This window comes from Berghia stephanieae, chromosome 7 (genome assembly GCF_034508935.2).
Source record: "Berghia stephanieae isolate SIO BIC M18660-M18661 chromosome 7, UCSD_Bste_1.3, whole genome shotgun sequence".
NCBI lineage: Eukaryota > Metazoa > Mollusca > Gastropoda > Nudibranchia > Aeolidiidae > Berghia > Berghia stephanieae.
Genome location: NC_088366.1, coordinates 8,639,663 through 8,659,457, shown reverse-complemented (window position 1 = coordinate 8,659,457; position 19,795 = coordinate 8,639,663). Strand labels below are relative to the sequence as shown.

Below are 19,795 nucleotides of genomic sequence, written 5' to 3'. Positions count from 1 at the left end.
GTGCCTATTTAGGCCCCTACACTGTGAGCATTTACAAGCGGGGACCTGCAATTCATAACTAAATTTACAGTACAGTACAGGCGTGGCTCATATATTTATATTTATAGATCTAAGTTCTCAATATTTTGGCAGGCCTGTGCTGTGCAAATAGAGTGATGTATAGTGTTACTTTATGTGGTGCACAAATTGTGGGATATAGTTGTGGTAAAGGCGGAGAGGGGACGGGTCACTAACTTTTAAAACAGGATTGCATGGTGGTGTTAGAGAAGTGAGATACGATGGATTCATCACTTGGCGTAAAACACAACTAGTCCTCACTCTGTCTCTTTCTCTCTTTCATCTCTCTCTCACCGACACACTGCCCTGTTGTTGTATAAATCGATAAATCATATTGTTCTCATCATCAGCTGCTGGAGTCGTCTCTGCATTGGAGAGGTGACACTTATTGTTTATTCATTGTCATCATAATAATAATAAAATGGTAATAATAATGATAATAGTATTTAGTCTGTTGACTTGTATGTTACAATAATCTCATGTTGGAAATGACTATAGAGAGTTGTATAATTATTCGTACCATAGTTATTAATGTTTTCATGGTGCTAAATTATGATTAATTAATACAAGTACAAGTGTTTGGGAATATCATATACATGATTGCTACCCTAATATATTTTGACAATTTCAGAAAACACCAACATCTATGATCACTTATAAAATATCATATTTGTATGTAGTTTGAGTGGCTGAACGTGAAAATGGCATTATTTTTCAAGCACAAGTTTCTAATTATTAGTGTATTATAATTGTTTTTTTATGGGGGTTTTTTTGTTGCTTATATTCTGGTGGAATAATATCCTTCCGCTATAGATTGAAAGGTTATTTTCCAACAAGCTGGTCAACAAAATAAATTTTAAAAGTTTATTTAGACTCAAAGTGGTAAAAGGTGTGGGGTTCAGGGGATTTCCCTCCCTGAAAAGTAAGAAGATAACAACGAAAAGATATGAGATGGGCTAATGGGGAGCCTTCACCTTGCAAACAAAATGGCGGATCTCCTTTGTAAACAAACTGACAAAATGCGACCCCCCCCCCCCCCCCCAAAAAAAAAAACAAGACCAGAAGGGGAGGTTCGAGGGGTCTCCCGCCAACTTTAAAGATTTGTAAAGTGACTTGCATCAGTTTCCAGCTCCAGCATCATTCCTATACTCTACACCCGAAGAAATGTTAAAAAAAAACTGGTATATCGCTATATATGCATGTTGGTGTTGTACCAATAATTGATCAAATATTCACCTAAAACTTAAAGGCACAGTAAATGAGTAAAGGCTTATTTTTACCCTGTGAGATAGGCTAGACCTGTAATTCTCAGTCAATTAACTGAAATCAGTCAATTCGTCAAATTCAAATATTTTTAAAAAGGGAAGAAAGAATTGAATAAAGAAAGAATTCATGAATCGTAGTCGATTGACTGTAATTAGGAATGTTCCACAGCGTCACGCATAGCTCATGGGCCGTTTATATTAACGATGGATATATTGCCAAGGCTAAGTGACGCTTTTTAGAATTGCCGTGTCTGAACGCACCCCAGTGTATTTTCACACAGCCTTCGTGAAATTATTTTTTCACTTTCCAAACCTGTCGTAGCCAATTTTAACTGAGCCGCCAAGCGATCAATTTCACTGTTTCGTCTAAGCCAAAATTGACCACATTTACTTGAAGGACAGGAAAACTATGAAAAAGAAAAATTCGAACACCGGAAGTTCGTTATGTAGACACCTTCAAATCGAAAGTTAAATGATTGCTACAAGCACATCTCGATTGCCTCATGTTGTAAACAATCTGGTTGACCGTTTCTAAGTTTCTTCACTGATTGGGTACCTAATTATAAGGAACAATTGTAAGTAGCCTAATTAATTCCCACGCAAATTAGTTTTCTGCCATTGCTTTGCTCAAGTGAGCTTGCTGTTTACCTTTCATTTTGATTCTTTGGATTTTACCGCTACGACGAATTACGAAGAGTTTCAGTTTCAGTCAATTTTGATAGAGCTCAATTACAGGTCTAATAGGCTGGAAAATCCCATATTGGAGAGATACGATCGTGAATACTTTTTGGAAGGACTTTCGTAGTTTCACAGCACGCCTAAAGAGGGGATATTAAAATATCTGGAGGGGTGGGGGGGGGGGGGGAAAGGATCAGACCCCCTCAATCCTAACTACAGACCTAAGTAACCTGATGAATCATAATGTTTGCCATCACTTGCAATATCGAAACTGATGGGGAAACATGGAAAGTAATAATGGGGTCTGCCGGATTCGGAAACGACAACTGACCCAGCGAATTGTTTTTGGAAATTAGAAAAATCACACCACTTATAAAACTGAAACTCATCTTAAAAAGTAATTTTTCTGGACATTGGAACTAATTGAAAGTCCATAATGACTAAAAGATTAAGTAATATAATAAAAGTACTGTGAAACTACAGAAGTTCTTTCATTTTACCATGTAAATATTTATTTATTTTTCACCTTTAATTCTAATTTTCAGGCTAACCCAGCATATCCAAAGAATTTCCAGACATGTCCCTCTGTTCCAACATCGTGTAGACTTTCTAAAGGTGACAACCTCATTTACATTTTTATTTTATTATAGTGGCTGCAAAATTGCAAGTTTCATTAATAATTTTAAAAAGATAAAAAAATTGCTTATTTGAGTTCTCTCATTTTAACTTCTATTGTAATATAGTGGTTGCAAAATTGCAAGTTTCATTAAAATTTGAAAAAGATAAAATTGCTTTTCTTTTTTCTCTTCAAAATGATATTTAAAATTTTTTAACATGCATATTATGTTTGTTTAGTAGACAGACATAGTCAAAATCTCATTGTTATTATTTTGTGAATTTATAAAACGCTTTACATTAGTCCCATGTTACCAATTTGAACAATAATAATGGTTTGATATACAATTTGAAATTGGTGAGGAAAAAGGGAAATTCCTCACACTGATTGTTATGTATCGTCCTCAAAACTGTAGGCTTCTATCATGTATAAATGTAACATTACAAGATTTTGGTGTTCAATAGGTTTGAATTTTTATTCTATAAATGTTATTTTTAAAAATAATTTTTGTCTTATTTTTTTGTCTTTGTTTGCTCTCGTGAACTTTTTATCAACATAAATTTAATTCACGATGGCTTTGACAGGAAGTGTTGTTAGAATTGTTTATGCTTTATAATTATAATATCGCTGCGTTATTTTACATACAATGAAACATTTTTTTTATTACTTTCAGGCATTACTTCCATATATGTCAAAGGCATACGCGATGAAGTTCAGAACAAGAAATCTGGGCCTGACTATGAAATACATGTAAGTTTTAATCACTGCATTCTCTCACTTCTCAGAAGCATTACTACTGCCTCGTTTACATTTTATAGGTAGACTTTAGTGGTTAGGCCAGACCTGCCCTCTCTCCCATAGTGGGCAGGGAGGTACATGCTGTGTCTTCTATCCCCCCCATACCGTTTCCCAATTGTTTCCTGTCATTGTCTTGGAATGAGATTACTTAGTTTTGTCCTGATCCTTGCCGGAGCTCCTTGGCTGGGAGGGAAACAGTCGAATGTATAGTTATAGTTTTGGGAGATGATATTTTTTTCCTTGTAAATCATCTGTTATGCATTGTATTATGTTGAGTTTACATATTATATTAAATGATTGGTAAACATTTGAGTGTATTCCTCTTAGTTGGGACCTGTGCTTGTGTCTGGATGAGACTTTTAGGTGATCTCAAACTAAGTGCATTGGTGGTCTGCTCCTGGAATCTACATCTGATCCCTATTTGTTCCCAGTTCCCCTATGTCTTACTTTTTCTTGGGTGCTTTTATTGTAATTCTATAACTTTTTACTATCCCATTTTCTTCCTTTTTACTGGCGCTGATATAACCTAAATGTGTTGCAAGCGCAGTAAAACCCTTAAAAACAAAAACAAATGCGTTGAAAGCGCAGTAAAACCCTTAAAAACAAAAACAAACAGACCTGCCGTCTACAAGGAAAAATTAGTAGAATTTCGAAATTTTGGTTCATGTTTTCGTCCAACCCAGTCATCGATCACATGATTTGTTATTGTACAACGATTGAAGATTTCTCAATTTATCTAAGCACGCTGCTTTGTTTATGAAAGTTGTAAACATACCCATGAGTCATGCTGAGCAAAATGACCAATTGTAACGTTGGTTATTCTTAATCTGTGAACACTTTTCACTATGTGGGTCATTTTGAGCACGCTTTGCAATGTGACCAATGACCTCGAGCACATGGAAATGTAATATAGATCGTGCCCATTTCAGAACTTCCTGAGCATCTCTGTCATTAAAACTTATTGACTATAAAAGGTGATGCCAGAGAACGTAATTTAAAGGATTTTGAATCGTTATTTAATCGTTGTGAGGGTAAACTGTCTATAAAGTTAACTATAGCAACTACTACTTTTATATCCTAAAAACTATGAATTTTTAGATTTTCAAATAGGCAGCTCTAGATTAGGCCCATGGAACTGGAAACTGAGTTTGATCATTGCACTTATATTATTTCACGTATCAGCTTTTTTTCCCCCAACTTGACAGATTTTTTGAGTTAAGTAATAATATGATCTTCATTGTCCAGAAATGGCAATTCCTGTTTAGTAATTAGTAGTTTTTGTATTTTTTGTTTGTTTTTGAAATAATATTTAATCCTTTGATGACGAGACTTGAATTCTTTCAGACTTGTTTCTCCCATTGTTAAGTAAGGTCTATATAAGTATAGATGCATAGCTGTAGGTTTAATTATTTTATAAACTTAGTGGAAAGTGTGATGCGACACTGACCCACCAGACTTTCAGGTCACTGCAGAGTCACACTGTTCAGTTCTGGTAAAAATAATCAAATATTTCGTCAGATTTAAGCAAATTAAGATTTAGAGCTGCTGTCAATATTTTCTTTTTACTCTCTCTCTCTCTCTCTCTCTCTCTCTCTCTCTCTCTCTCTCTCTCTCTCTCTCTCTCTCTCTCTCTCTCTCTCTCCTCTCTCTCTCTCTCTCTCTCTCTCTCTCTCTCTCTCTCTCTCTCTCTCTCTCTCTCTCTCTCTCTCTCTCTCCCTCCCTTACCCCCTCCCCACCCCCACTTTTTTTTTTCTTTTCTGAACCATTTTTGCTACAGTTTAATCAACTTATTTTGTTACAGGCTGCTTGGTCCAATGGCGATTTAACTCAGCACTTTATGAAGCATAAAGAGTTACAAAACCTTCACCATCAGGTATGTCCATTTTGAAGCATTTTAGAATGATTTTGTTGCTTTTTTTTTTTGTTTGTTTTGTTTTTGGATTGTTGGAAAATTGAGAATTCATGCATATGCTACTCTTCTCTTTAAATTAAAAGAAAAGCACTTTACAAGGGATCCCCACGTTGACTGCAAAACTTTACATGCTAGACATATGGTATTGTAATAATCTCTTTTCAACAGAGACAACACATGTACTTATTTTACACCTGTATAAGGTGAGAGAGAGAGCATTTCTAAAATTTTGTAATGTTTTTGATTTTTTTCTTTTTCTTTCTTTTTTTTTTCTTTTTTCGTCCAACTTTAAGTAATGGGGAGTTTATTGTTTAAGGATTTTTTCTAAGATGTTCATTTCACCTTTTCCTGATTATCTCATCCCACTCTTTATTTATTCATTATTTTTATTCTGCCAGATATTCAACAAGTTTCCTGAAGAGAAAAGATTACAACATCTGTTTCCAAGTTATCCAGGTATTCGTTGTTAAATTATTATCCTTAATCGTTTTCTCGTTCCTCTTCATACTTTCAAATTCTTTTTTTTTTTTTTTTGTTTTTTTTGTTACCACATTTTGCTAGCTGGGTGGGGTTCCTGACCTCCCATAGTGGGCAGGGAAGTACATACTGTGTCTTCTATCCCCTTTTATCTGTTTTCCAACATGCTTTCTGTCTTTGTCTTGGAATGAGGTTACTTGGTTTTGTCCTGACCCTGGCCGGAGTCCTAGCTGGGATGGAAACAGTCAAATGCAAGTTATTTTTTGGGAGATGATATTTTTTTCCTTGTAAATCATCTCTCTGTTATGTATTATTATATTTGTTATTTTGAATGTATAATGTAAGCATTTGAGTGTATTCCTCTTTGCTGGATTTTGTGTTTGTGTCCGGATGAGACTTATAGGTGATCTCAAACTAAGTACATTGGTGGTATGCTCCCCTATGTCTTACTTTTTCTTGGGTGCTTTAACAGTAATTCTAGAACTTTTTATTATCCCATTTTCTTCTTTTTACTGGCGCTGATATAACCTAAATGTGTTGCAAGCACTGTAAAACCCTTTAAAAACAAAAACATAAACAATTTGCTAAACAGTCATCTTTCTTGTTGAGATGGCAGCCCTGGAAAGACTTGACCTTTCAGACCAAACATCTCTGTAAAACTGGCAGCTGTGATTTCACAGGGTTGTTGTGTCATTTCTCTGATTGCTGTTACCGTTCAGTCTTCTTTTTGTTTTATGTATTTTATAGATATTATTTTTATAAATGACTATATTTTTAAAAAACAACATTGTCAGATATTTCAGAAAGTACTTTTGCTTTTTCTTACTCAGGTCAGCGTCGATACCGTCATGAAAGTAGAGAAGAAAAGATTTCAACATTAAATTCCTATTTCAGGTAACAATAATTCTGACAATTTGATTTCATTTTTCTTTATGATAAATTTTTTTGTATTTTTCATGTTTATTAATTTAGGTTAAGCTTCAATTTTATTTTTAGCTCTAAAGCCATGAGCTGATTTCTGGATATTGATATAAAAAAGATTTGATCAGCTTACAAATCTGCAGGTTTTCAGCCAGATACTTATTTTACACCTGAATATGGTGAGAGACTGCATTATAGAAATTATCATTTTTTTAAACAATAGGGGGTAGAGAGGAGAATGTTCCAGGATTTTGTCTAAGATGTTTATTTCACCTTTTCTGGATAAAACGGATTATCTCGTTCCACTCTTTATTCATTCATTATTTTTATAGTGTGAGATATTCAACAAGTTTACCGATAAAAAAAGACACCATCTATTTCCAAGTTATCCTTAAGGTTATTTTGAAATTGATTTTTTTTTTGTCCATTTCAGTGAATTATCCAAAGCTCAAAACATCCTTGCTTGTGATATTCTTACCCAAGCCTTTCAGAATGGGAAACCACTTCCGGTTCCCACCCAAATGTCTCCTTCTTTTAGTCATCCTATCTATTACCCTCCATGTAAGTATTCAACTTTCCAGCTGCACTTTGTGCTTTGATTGATTGAAACATTGGCAATGTTTATATATTGATGAGTTTTTAATACAAAACCTTTAAACCTTAAGACACGGATTGGCATTTAGATAATAATGACAATTTTTTTTAATTAAAAAATAAATTTAATTAAATTTTAAATAATAATTATAAGAATAACGCTATTAAAATCTTTTAAATGAATTTTATCAAGACAGAGAGAGAAACATATTCACTTTTTTTTTTTTTGAATGGCTTATATTTATTGTTTTTATTCCACATATGTGATTATCAATGCATTTTACCTTCTTGCAATTTCAGATATTCATGAAAACCGATTTTTTGGTCACTATCCTGATGGTCTCAGGTAAGACAATATATCACACTTGACCAGCTGCAATTGCTACTAAGCTTAAATATGTGAAATATTTTATGTTCAAATTTTCTGTTTGTTAAATGTATCCTGCCAAAATACATTATTTTTTATTTTATTGGATTACAGCCTAACCTGATCACAAATCAAAGACAGTCCAAAATACTTTTATTTTAAATTTAGAAAATCATGCTATTTATAGATAGACGTGACTCCTTTCAGTTTCATTCGTCATTTTTCCTCTGATATGTTACAGTGAGAATGACATAATGAGTCGGATGGTGAAAAGGTTTGAACTGAGATATTGCCAAGTTTAATTTATTAGAAGGTCAATTTTTATCAAAAATGAGTTCTTGTCATAAATGATCAAATCAACCCATTTTGTACATCTTTGGGAAATATCAAAGCTTAATTTCACTTCTAAATATTTTTTTACAGCTTGTCAAGTTGAAAAAGTATGAAATTTGAGGAAAGTTGCTGGATACCTTTCCCGTACATCTGACCATAACTTCATGAAAAATCACCCGATTTACTTCATTTAAAGATTAAAATGCTCTGGGGAGCATATTCTTTCATAAAATGAAAAAAAAGCCCCAAAAAACCAGCAAATCCAAAATTTTCATCTTCCGACTGATTATGTCGTGCACCGACACGTACAGTGATTTTCAATTTCCATGTTACCTATTGAAGATGTGGAAAATCGAAATGAAACGTTTGAAATATTTTGCAGGTCTGGTTCCAGAAGGATTCTTTTATTTGTTTTGTTTTTTTTTCTTTCTTTTATATTTTCTTTCTTCTTTTATATTTTCAGGGTTCAGTACTTATCCCACCCACCCACGTTGAGTATGATTACAGCTCCGCCCACCGGCCTGTCCTCGTCCACCACCTCCCCGTCCAATAGCAGATCCTCCTCACCCAGTGTAACAATCAACAACAACAAAAATGCAAGGACCGTCATTCCCGACACTGACAAAGGCGCCGTTCACATGAACGCCAAGCATGGAGGAGGACTACAACAACAGCAGGTTGTGGTCGATGCGATAGCCGAGTCCCGTACCCCTGTTGAAACTGTTCAGTTGTTGAGGCTCCTGGATCTAGAGAAGTACTCCAAAATCCTGGCTGGTTACACTCTACACGAGGTGGGTTATTGAATTCATGGGGATTGTTTTGTAATGCAACTTGTAGAGAAAAAAACCTCCATTTTACATTGGATGGTATGGGTTCTCTATAATTTGTTAAATTACAAAATTAAAAAAAACACTTTTTATACATACATACCTACCGCTACCATAATTTCGGATAATTAATAAGAATTTGATTTTCCTTTTTTTTTTGGGGGGGAGGGCGGGGGCATTCTCGTTGACAAAGGCTTGAGGAAAAAAACCTACCAATTTCATCAAAATAATATCTAATTACTGGTTGTCATTAAAAAAAAAAAATTACTTATACAATCGGCTCTCAGTGACCTAACCATTTTCAGGTAATTTAAGATTCATCTTTTTAGATATTGTTATTTTTTTTTTTTTGTTTTTTTTTTCGTTAACTGCGGTTTAATCCCATAGTTTTGCCATTTTGTGTATCAAGGGAGACAACAGCAAAGTTTGAGGGAGGTGAATTACATGTCCTCATCTTTACAAAAAAAAATTTAAAAAAATTTGAGGGTAGCAGTCCTTCTAAGTACTCCAATTTTATTGGGGAAATTCCCAGTTTCATCAATGTCCAGCTATTTTCCCGCTTTTGATTGGGTTTTACTGTTCCAGAAAACCTGTCATCAGCCTCACCAACAGCAGAAGCTGCAACATCAAAGCGAACAGCAGCTAGCTATATCATCTTCATTACAAAATATTTTCCCTAATTTTGTCTTTGAAAAGTTGGCAAGTGTGTGAGAGAGCACAATTGTAATCAATGTCGCATTCCTCAATAACAACAAATTATTTTTCTCCATTGCTCTTCTTACACAGGTTTCTTCAATGACCACAGAGGAGATGACCAAAATTGGCCTTCCTCCAGATGCTCAAATCAAACTTCAGTCCCGGCTGGATCAACAAAAGTGAGAACAATTTCATGTTTTGCCCATATGAACAAATATCGAGTGCGCCCAAAAAGTGTCCAAAGTGTCCGATTGTGTCCAAAAAAAAATATTTAAAAAACCTAACAAAAGAAATCTTGAACTTTTAACTAGCACAATATCCACTTAATTTGTTGAGAGGTCTTTACAAGGAGTTCCATGCCATCAGCAATGCTTAGCATGTAAGACCAGACATGCCTCTGTAAGGCGCTATCATAATTTTTTTGGACAGAGACAATGCTGATGTCAACCAGGTACTCATTTTATACCAGAGTTTTTGTGATAGGGTAGTGTGAGTAAAAGATTTGTTTTCGGGGGAAAGAATGGAGTTCCAAAATTTTGGGGCTGTGAAAATAAACGACATTTTTCTCAGTCTGACAATTTGTTTCAAGTTTAGATACGACACGACAGTCCTACCTAACTCACACATTTGGTTAAGGTATAAGAGTATGCGTTGTGATTCCTTCATTTACCATAAATAACAAAAGTCATATGGAACTTTTGCAATTTAGTTAACGAAATCAGATCACTTGGTCTTTTCGGAGTTCTCCCTTGACAACAAAATAAGACGAACAAAACACTAAAGACAAATGAGAGATCATCTCTCATTTGTCATTAGTATTTTATTCATTATGTTTTGTTGACAAAGGGGAAACCCAAAACATCCACTTATCTGTCTTCATGAATAAAAATTGAAACTTCCAATTCCATTTGGCTATTGTCATTTATTTCTTCAAGCTTAAACATGGTTGCCAATTTTCCGTATATTTGCGGAATTCATTATGTTGTAAACACTCAGTATATTTTCCAATCACCTGTGAAAGAAAAAAAAAAGTAAGTAGATAATGTCATTCTACTAGAGTTCAGCGCTCAGACAGCGGTCAGTGTCTATGTGGTTGCATAAAAGTTCAGTCAATTTTTCCCTCTTGAATTGGCAACCCTGCTTAAAGCAAGCATCATTTGTATTAAGATACGACATAACTTCTCTTTTTATTGTGAAAGTGGTTTGTCACATCATTTTTTTTTTTCCTTTTCATTTCTTTTACTGTTTAAATGGATGCCACAACTCACCAGACAATTTGGAAATTGCTTTTCTAATCCCTCAGGCACAGTCTACATGACATGAACGGTATGATACAAACACAGGCTCCAGGCTCAAACAACAAACCAGAGAGAATGATGCATTCCTATCCCACCTGGCAAGGCATTGTGGCGCCGTTGTCTCCTCCAGATGCTGCCGCTGTTCAGCACCAATATCACTTTATGTCCTCTCAAAACGCTGCCATTCAGTCCCTCTTCCCTTCGGGAGCGGAAAACAGCTCGCCATCTGTATCAGATCATTGCACTCCATCGTTGAGTCCTGGTATCAATTCTCTGCCGGACTCTCCCCCGTCCTCTCTGGCTTCACCCACCTCTGTCTACTTGGAGGATAGAAGTGTCAAAAATCACCAGCAGGTGGACAGCTCAGGGTCTGAGGAAGACAAAGTCATTGGTGAGAATATGATAAACACCTTTGTTCATTTCATCTTCATTAAGAAGAAAAAAAAAACACTAGGTCAATAAGACCTCAATAACAGCAACAAAAATAATCATTTTATGCAGATTGCATCAATTCTGGTTAGCCTAGTCGTGTTGTGATGGATTATCAGACCATCAAAACCGTTTCCATCTCCAGCTGGCAAAACAATATAAAATATTTACAACAATTAATCTGTTAGAATGTGAATAATAGAATTGATCATCTCACTCACTGGCATATATAACAAAAAAGATGATGATAACACAGGGCTTCCAAGTGTGTCCCGCATTTGGGACTACTGTCCCGTGGTCTCCCATCACTGCCTCAAGGCCCACATTTCAGGCCAGTTGTTGATAGCTATTAGTGTTAGGAGTAGGAGAACATGACTGTGATATCATCCTCTATGGTCATTCAATTCACATTTTGTGTGTCTGATTAGTCCCTTCATAGTGTATGTAGTTGGTGCCGGATAATATTATATGTTAGGAAGGTCAATGGCCGAGGTATTATTATATAATAATGCCTCCAATACTAGGGTCAATGACCGAGATATTTTAAACTACATCCAATCAGTTGTATTATTGTGTACTCTCCGCTACTGTCTCTATTTAACATTGGCAGTGTGTATTTGTGTGTACGTGTGTGTTTGGGCCTATTATCCGTCTCTCATTTTGACTTTTTGAACTTGGCAGCCTTGATACCAACAGTCGAGTGATGTGACAAAAGCTAAAAGTAATTAAATTCCAAAACAGTTATGGACATGGATGGAAATCGACGTAGTTCAGAATAGTAATTATTTTTTTTTTTTTTTTTTAAATAAAATTTTTCTTTCTTACTTTTTTTTTTGTTTGTTTTGTTTTAAATACTGTCTCTTTGGTTCTTTTGTCGTTACATTATTTTCATCCTTTACTTTCTACAGGTCAGAGTTTTGACAATGAGTCTTCAACTCATAGAGGGAGAGGTCCTAACCGACCCCAACAGTCTGTATCTCTACCTGTCCTAAACAGCACGTCTTCCATCGTTGGCATCCCTGAGAAAGGAAAGGTGATGGGTGTGCCAACTTCTGTATCAGCTCCTGTCGTTGCTAATGAAGCGGTTGTGGTCCGAGAGGCAAGTACTCCCCCCATGGTACCAGTCACGATGGTCAACGGGTTTGGATCGGAGAACTCTTACATGCCTACCAATTTTGTCATGTCACTGTCTTCATTGCACCAACAACAGCAACATCACCACCACCACCACCACCACCATCAGCAGCAGCAACAACACCCATACCAACAGCAGCATCGTTTCAAGTCAGCCCAGCCGACTCATATGGGTCCTCGTATGCATAAAAATGTCGTGAACATGCCATGCCTGGACATGACTTCTCAACCACCCCCACCAGCGCCCAGTATAAGTAAGAACCCGATCATCCACTCCGCCATGCTCCACCACCCCTACATCATCCACACGCCCCAACCGACAAACAACGGTCCTCCTCAACAGTTGACGGGGGGACAGGCTTTGATGCCTCCCACTGCAATGGCATCTGCGGACAATGGAGGAAATATCGCTACCATCCCGTTCATGCCCGGCATGGTTGGCCCAAATTTCATGCCGCCCCACTCGCGCAGCGTGATGACAACAGTATCCAGCTCCAGTACAACCCCTACCCACCCACCTGGGCTACCACCACAACAACAACAACAGCCAATAGTCATACCAGGTGGGCCGACAGCAAGTCATTCGCCTTCTCCAGTCACTGCCTCAGCCTCGATCCAGCTAGACCAGGTTCAACCATTGGCCTACATCCATCAGACAAACATTGGGGCAGATGGACTAGAAGTGAGACAGCATGAGGAAGGTCAAACAACTGCTCCTACCCCATCTGCCAACAACAAACCCACCAATAACTCCACTGGCCACCCTAATAGTAATAATAATAATAGCAGCAACAACACCAACAACAATAATAATAGTGGTAACAATGGTACTTTGTCTCATATTCCAAATATGACCGGTCCAGGTTCTGGGACTGCCACTCCAAGTCCCCCCCTTGTTGCGCCACCACCACCTCCACCACCGACAATTCCCAAACAGATTGTGGTGACCAGCGATTCCTCCAGCCACCCTCACCAGCAGCAGACCATGTTTGTCCCCCCTCCATTGTATATGATACCCAACATCTCTGGCAACGTATCGGTCACCATGCCTCCGTATTCAGCCAATCACCACCACCCACAGAATTCCCTCCAGCAACATTTCCCCAATGGGATCACCCCGGAGGTGTACCACTTGCAGGCGGCACGGTTCCAGCTTCCCATGGCCTCGGGACAGTTGCCCCCTTTCTACTATGGCAGCCAGGCGTTTAATCCAAACCCTCACATACACCACAATAATAATAGCAACAATAACAACAATGGTAATAGTAGTAATAATAATAATAGTAATAATAGCAACCTATCCCATCATGCATCTGGCAATGGCGGAAATGGTGGTGGTAATAATAGTAATAATAATAATAATAATAGCAGTAGTAACAATGGTGGAAAGACTGGTGGCAAAAATTCCTGTTACAATTGTGGATCGTCTGGTCACAAGGCTAATGAGTGCAAGGAGAGTGCCATGGACAGTATGACGAGTAAGTAGAACATATTTCTATAAAGAGAGATTAAAAGAATAATGTGTAGCCTGACAGGCCTGATAACCCAAATTGTTTTGGTCTCATTGTAATGGAAATACTCTCAAACCGACGCAAAATATTGTCCATTACAACATTGCTAAATCAGGCCTTTTATTGCATTTGATTATCAGACTTGCATATGTGCGCTATGTGGTCTAGTGGTATGACACTCGCTTTCAGATCGGAAATGTCCTGGGTTAAAGCCTCGCTTGGCGCATAGTTGAGTCCTTGGAGAAGGCTCTTTACTCACATTCTCTCACCGTACTCTGATGTAAAATGAGTACCTGGCCGTTAACAGTGTTGTCTCTGTCGGAAAAAATTGTAATATCCCCTAACAGGCATCATGTCTCGTTCTGCATGTTACATATATTGCTGTTGGTTAGGGACCCCTTGTATGCGCATTGAGCATATTAAGTGGATATTGCACTATATAAAAATTCAATTTTTAAATTTTTTTAAAAGCTCAAATCAAATTCCAGATCTGACCAACCATGTATTCAATTGTTTTTGTTTTGTTTTTCTTCCCCACCTTTTTCCTCAGACTCTTTCAGACTCAACATCAAACCCAAGTCAGATTCCGATTGACCCCACGACCAGATTTCGTTCGTTCGTTCGTTCGTTTGTCCTCTTCATCAAAATTTAGTCATCGCTGTGGATGCCTTTAAATCTTTCTTTTTTTTTTTTTTTCCCTCCTCCTCTTGTTGAAGTTTTGATCATCAGGTCTGTGATAATGATGTGGTTTATACACCATTTAGTCTTTAGTTGTTACAATGTGAAGCCGAACGGAGAGTTTCTGGTTGGAGGTTCGAGTCTAGGATAAGATAATCGGGTGAATATGCCTTTTTTTTTTTTCTTTTTTTTTCTTTTTTTTTAAATAAATACTATATGGACTTTTTAAACAATTTTTTAAATTTTGTGTGTGTGTGTGTGTGTGTGTGTGAAAGAGAGTGAGTATGTTATAAATTTTGTTGTGTTTAGCCTAGAATAGTGTATATATTTGACCCATGATTCAGTCTGGTATTAAGTTGGATTGGATCAGACAAAGGGATAATGAATATGCCAAAAATGAATTCAAAGTCAAAATTTTTATGAATTAAAAAAAAAAATAATTGAGTTATTTGTTTTTGAAACTTTAATTTTTTTCTCCTTATTAAGGTATAGTAATTTTATTTGAATGTATAATTTAGACCATGATGCATACTTGCCACTTGCAATGGTTAACTTGGTATATTGTACAGATTTTTTTTGATCGCCAAATTTGGCTAAATTCGGAGTTTCCCCTCCTGATTTTGGTTTTCAAACAAGACTTTAGATGCAAATCAGTTGTTTTTAAAAAAAGTTTTATACAGAATTAGAAATGTGACCAAATTGAATTACACGATATCTAATTTCAAGTATTCTAAAGGTTTCATTCAAATCATTTTAATAATGGTGGAAATTATGCATGCTTTGGGGCTCAGTAAGTTTGTTTTTTTCTCGGAAGTAGGAATTTTTTGAAGAAAATATACAAATGGTTTAGTTAGTTGCCAGAGGCAGATCTGTAGAAGATGAATGGCATGTAAATGAGGCAAAGAGAAGTGAAGAGCTAGCTTTTTGTTTTGCTTTGAATTGCCTACGAATGCGTCTAATTTTTAGCATCAGCTCTATCCAGACATAATACCAGATTCAGATGATGGATCATGTGTGGAGTTAAACAACAGGTTGACACGTGTTCATCCTTTTTAACTAGTGTAATCTTGTTTAGTGAATGAAGCTGCAGAATTAGTTCAAGTTGATTTGGGGACAGATACACAAGAATGTGATTTGGGGACAGATACACAAGAATGTTTCTGTTTTGTAATTTACTCATATTCGTTCATTTACTGCCAACAATAATGTCAATTGTAAAACGATTGGTAGCAACTTTCCGTTGATGTCAGTCACGCCTAGTCTAGACACTTTTGACTGATAGGATCCAAAGGTCACAATTACCTTTCAAAATAATTTTTTAATTTTTTTTTTTTTTTTCGTATTTATGAACCTGATTCTGAATGTTACTCGAAGTCGACTCAATTCTGAGTATTTGTATTCGAGGGTGGAGAGAGTTGTTGAGTGTGACAGCCATTGTTGGTATTTAGGCTGAAGAATTTTGATATCTTGATAATTTTGATGAAATATTTTTATTTAAATAAAAAAAAAAAAAAATTTCTGATTATTTTTGTATCAATTAAAATTCCATGTTGATTTTTAAAAAAATCATTTTAATGTGATGACCTAACACGATAATCAGGACATTAACATTTGTCGTCTGTGAAAGGTGTGATAGTAGTCTAGATATTATTTATGTGCACGACTAATTTTTGTGAGGTGTTTGGATGAGAGGATACGAAATGATTAATTTATAAAATTGATGCTTTGTTCTTTGTTGACGACTACACATTTCCAGATGACTTGGATTGACTTGCTACTCGCCATCTGCCTTCATCATCAATGAATATACATAATATATATATATGCAAATCAGGCATCGTGCCATTTATCCCCCAAAAATAAGAGATTAAATTGAAGTAGAATTCTAGAATCCATGAAGATAGGGGATGTACGAGTGTTTAATGAAAACTAGTCAGCGTGGGATTTTAAATTCTTTCATACTAGACATGAGCATGGATGCAAGATTTCTGTTTGAATTCAGATTTTCAGCTTTATGAAATGGATCAGTGCTGATGGTTTTCCTCGGATCCCCGGAAATCTGCGATTTTGGAGTCCAGAGGAGGAATTTCCTCCTTTTTAAAATTACATTTTCTCGAAACAATGTGCTGGCAATGAGAGAGTTGATGTGTGGTGGAACACACAGGTGCAGTTTCCCACTCTCCAGAAGTTAGCTAGAGTATCAATGATAGTTTATCATCTCAATTGCTCTAAAAGTGGGGTTTAGTGCAGTAGAATTGGGGCTTAAAGGCAATCGTTCAACATTTTCCTACTTTTTCACTTTTTGTCACCATCAGCACTGATGGATTTTACTTCTAGATCACCCCATCATAAAACTGTTCTGAGGCAGAAAAGGTCCCTTTAAAAAATGCGTTTCAGGCTTTTTCAATTTGTTGGGAGGGAATGGATTTCATGCTCTTTTTTTTTTGGCCTTACTTACTTGCATCCATGCATGAGAAAATTTTTTTTTTAAATATATACTTTTGTACATTGTTTGAATTTGCACTCATCTTCTAATCAAATTTTTTTTAGACTGTTGTAAGAGCGGGTCAATTTTATTTCTCTTCTCCTGAATCCTTGGCACCGAAGTGACCATAAAATAACTCAGGCACCGTAAACTCCTAAGAACCTAAAGGGGAAGAGATGTATATATGTATAGCGGGATTTTTAAAAGAAAGGGATATCAATGCTATATTAATTTCATGTAGTTCTTTGATCCGTGTCCAATTTGAAATAAACCATATTGATCGAGATTGTACTAATATTATGTTTCGCAGTAACATCCGGCTTCCATAGCAGCCAAGCACCCCGATAAAATCGGATTTACTCCGTTTTTTTGCTTCTCCTTTTTGAGTACTCCGCCATAATATGGAAAACTCCGATTATTATTTTTTTTCATCCATCATGTCTTGACCAAAATAAAAAGTTAAAAAAAAAAAAATTAAAATGCGAAACTGACTTTTCATGATGGTGATTGCAACTTTTAAAAGTTTTGTGGTACTAGGTAATACTCATCAAAGGATGCTGGGCAACTTTCATAAAAGTATTGGATATATAGTGAAATGAAAGGAAATAATGTTTGTAAGATTAAATAGAGACTTTTATGAATATCCCCAGACTCCTTTTTTTTTATTTTTTAGTTTGACTCCTATTTTTTTTTTCAGCATAGATTGGCTGGTATGAGCTTCAGTCTGAAGTCCAATTCATGGAGTTTGCAGGTTGCTAGTAGTAATAGGAATTAAAATAATATTTTGCAACTTGTAACACTTATTTTTCCGACAGTGTATTTATTATTAGAATATGGATCCATCCATTCCGTCCGCAAGTTTCAAGGTTTGTAGGAATGTGAAGAAACTGAAGCAATAATAGATGGAAGTAAATGAGTCAATATAACATGATAAATAGAAATGTGCAGACAATGAATAAATAGATAAATAATGAAAGATAGAGACCAAGTAAGGGATGCATTTTTAAATAAGAGAGACAAGCTGAAATCATGTGATATATTTTGATAGTACTTTGAATCAGGAAGATTAAGTCTTAGATGATATAGCCCACACAGCGACTTAATTATACTAGGATAAACACACATATCATATATTTAATATCAACAAACTCTAGTTTCAGTTTTATTCAAAGCTCTTTCGGTCTTTGATATTTTATGATACTTAAGATTGTATGACGGAATGTTGCTCTTATGTCCAGGAATAACAGGCAAAGGGTTGCACAAGTTTATATTGGTTTGGCTGATACAGATACGATTACATTGTATATGAAATAGCTCTTGGTAATTTCACAACTATTGTGAAATATTAAATTGTATACTATCAATGCATTAACAATATACTGTACTCGTGAATTAAAATAAAAAAAATTGGATACTGCATATTGCACCTTTTCATAAAATCATTGCTATGCAAACACACACACACACACACACACACACACACACACACACACACACACAGAGAGAGCTGAAGTGAGAAATGAACCAAAAAGTTGTTTTGTTTGTTTTGTTTTTTTCTCCATACAGACCTCAAAACTGAAATGCTTTGGGAGGAAGAAACATAAGATGTACCCAAAAATGTGATTTTAAAATAATCTTTCTTTTTAATTATACATTCATACATCTTTTTTTGTTGTTGTTGTTAAACCTAAAATAATGAGTTTAATGAATACATAGATAAATGAGATTGATCAGGTTTTGATATTGTGATATATTGAACACTTGTAGAAGTCACCTTATGGTTGATGAATTGAGGACTTAGCTGCGAGATGATGTGGATTCTGCATAGTATTGAACTGTAAAAAGTAATAAAACAAAAATGAATATAACAGATTTTAAAAAAGACCAAAATACCAAACACTGAACATTTCGGGCTCAAAACCCTTCTTCAGCCAACAACAATTAAAATCATAAATACATTACTAAAAAACCAGATTGAAGACCAAATATTTCGTACATCCTCTCTGAGAGAAGTCCCAGGTTTTAGAGTTTTGCCAAGAGGAGGATCATTTAACTTGATCGATATTTGGAGGACAAATTTTCTGGCCAAATTTTTCGATACACATTTTTCCTTCCCCTTTCCCGATTTTATGTGAAGAATTACTATTTTACTTGTTTGTGGTGTTGGCTGAAAAAAGGTTTTGGCTCAAAATGTTCTGTGTCAAGTATTTTGTCTGTATTTTTTTTTTTAGTGTATTAGTATTTTTATATTATAAAATGGTTTTATCAGGGTATTTCAGAATAATCCTATATTGTGCTTGAGACAGTTTAAAGTATACCTAAATGTATTAACATTAAAATCTTGCATAAAATTCCACCCGCTCCTACCCCCAACAACAATAATAATTATTACAGTGAATGACATAATCAGTCAGATGGTGAAAAGGTTTGAACTGAGATATTGCCAAGTTTAGTTAGAAGGTCAATTTTTATCAAAAATGAATTCTTGTCATAAATGATTAAATCGACCCTTTTTCTACATCTTTGAGAAATATCAAAGCTTCATTTCACTTCTAAATATTTTTTACAGCTAGTAAAGTTGAAAAAAGTATGAAATTTGAGAAAATTTGCTGGATACATTTCCCATACATCTGACAATAACTTCATGAAAAATCACCCGATTTACTTCAAATAAAGATTAAAAAGCTCCGGGGAGCATATTCTTTCAGAAAATGCAAAT

General features: G+C 35.6%; 1 protein-coding gene across 1 annotated transcript in view; it reads left to right on the top strand.

Moving 5' to 3' along the window:
* The window catches only part of LOC144976648 (uncharacterized), a 20,051-nt gene extending 1,837 nt beyond the window's left edge, over positions 1 to 18,214 (top strand). Inside the window, exons 2-13 of the mRNA XM_078920952.1 lie at positions 2,546 to 2,615; positions 3,290 to 3,366; positions 5,216 to 5,287; positions 5,725 to 5,782; positions 6,634 to 6,697; positions 7,158 to 7,285; positions 7,619 to 7,664; positions 8,482 to 8,809; positions 9,632 to 9,720; positions 10,845 to 11,230; positions 12,177 to 13,880; positions 14,464 to 18,214. Coding sequence (XP_078777078.1) covers positions 2,546 to 2,615; positions 3,290 to 3,366; positions 5,216 to 5,287; positions 5,725 to 5,782; positions 6,634 to 6,697; positions 7,158 to 7,285; positions 7,619 to 7,664; positions 8,482 to 8,809; positions 9,632 to 9,720; positions 10,845 to 11,230; positions 12,177 to 13,880; positions 14,464 to 14,507 — 3,066 coding nt within the window. The 3' untranslated portion in view covers positions 14,508 to 18,214. The remainder of the gene's footprint in view (positions 1 to 2,545; positions 2,616 to 3,289; positions 3,367 to 5,215; positions 5,288 to 5,724; positions 5,783 to 6,633; positions 6,698 to 7,157; positions 7,286 to 7,618; positions 7,665 to 8,481; positions 8,810 to 9,631; positions 9,721 to 10,844; positions 11,231 to 12,176; positions 13,881 to 14,463) is intronic.
* The last annotated feature ends 1,581 nt before the right edge of the window (positions 18,215 to 19,795 follow it).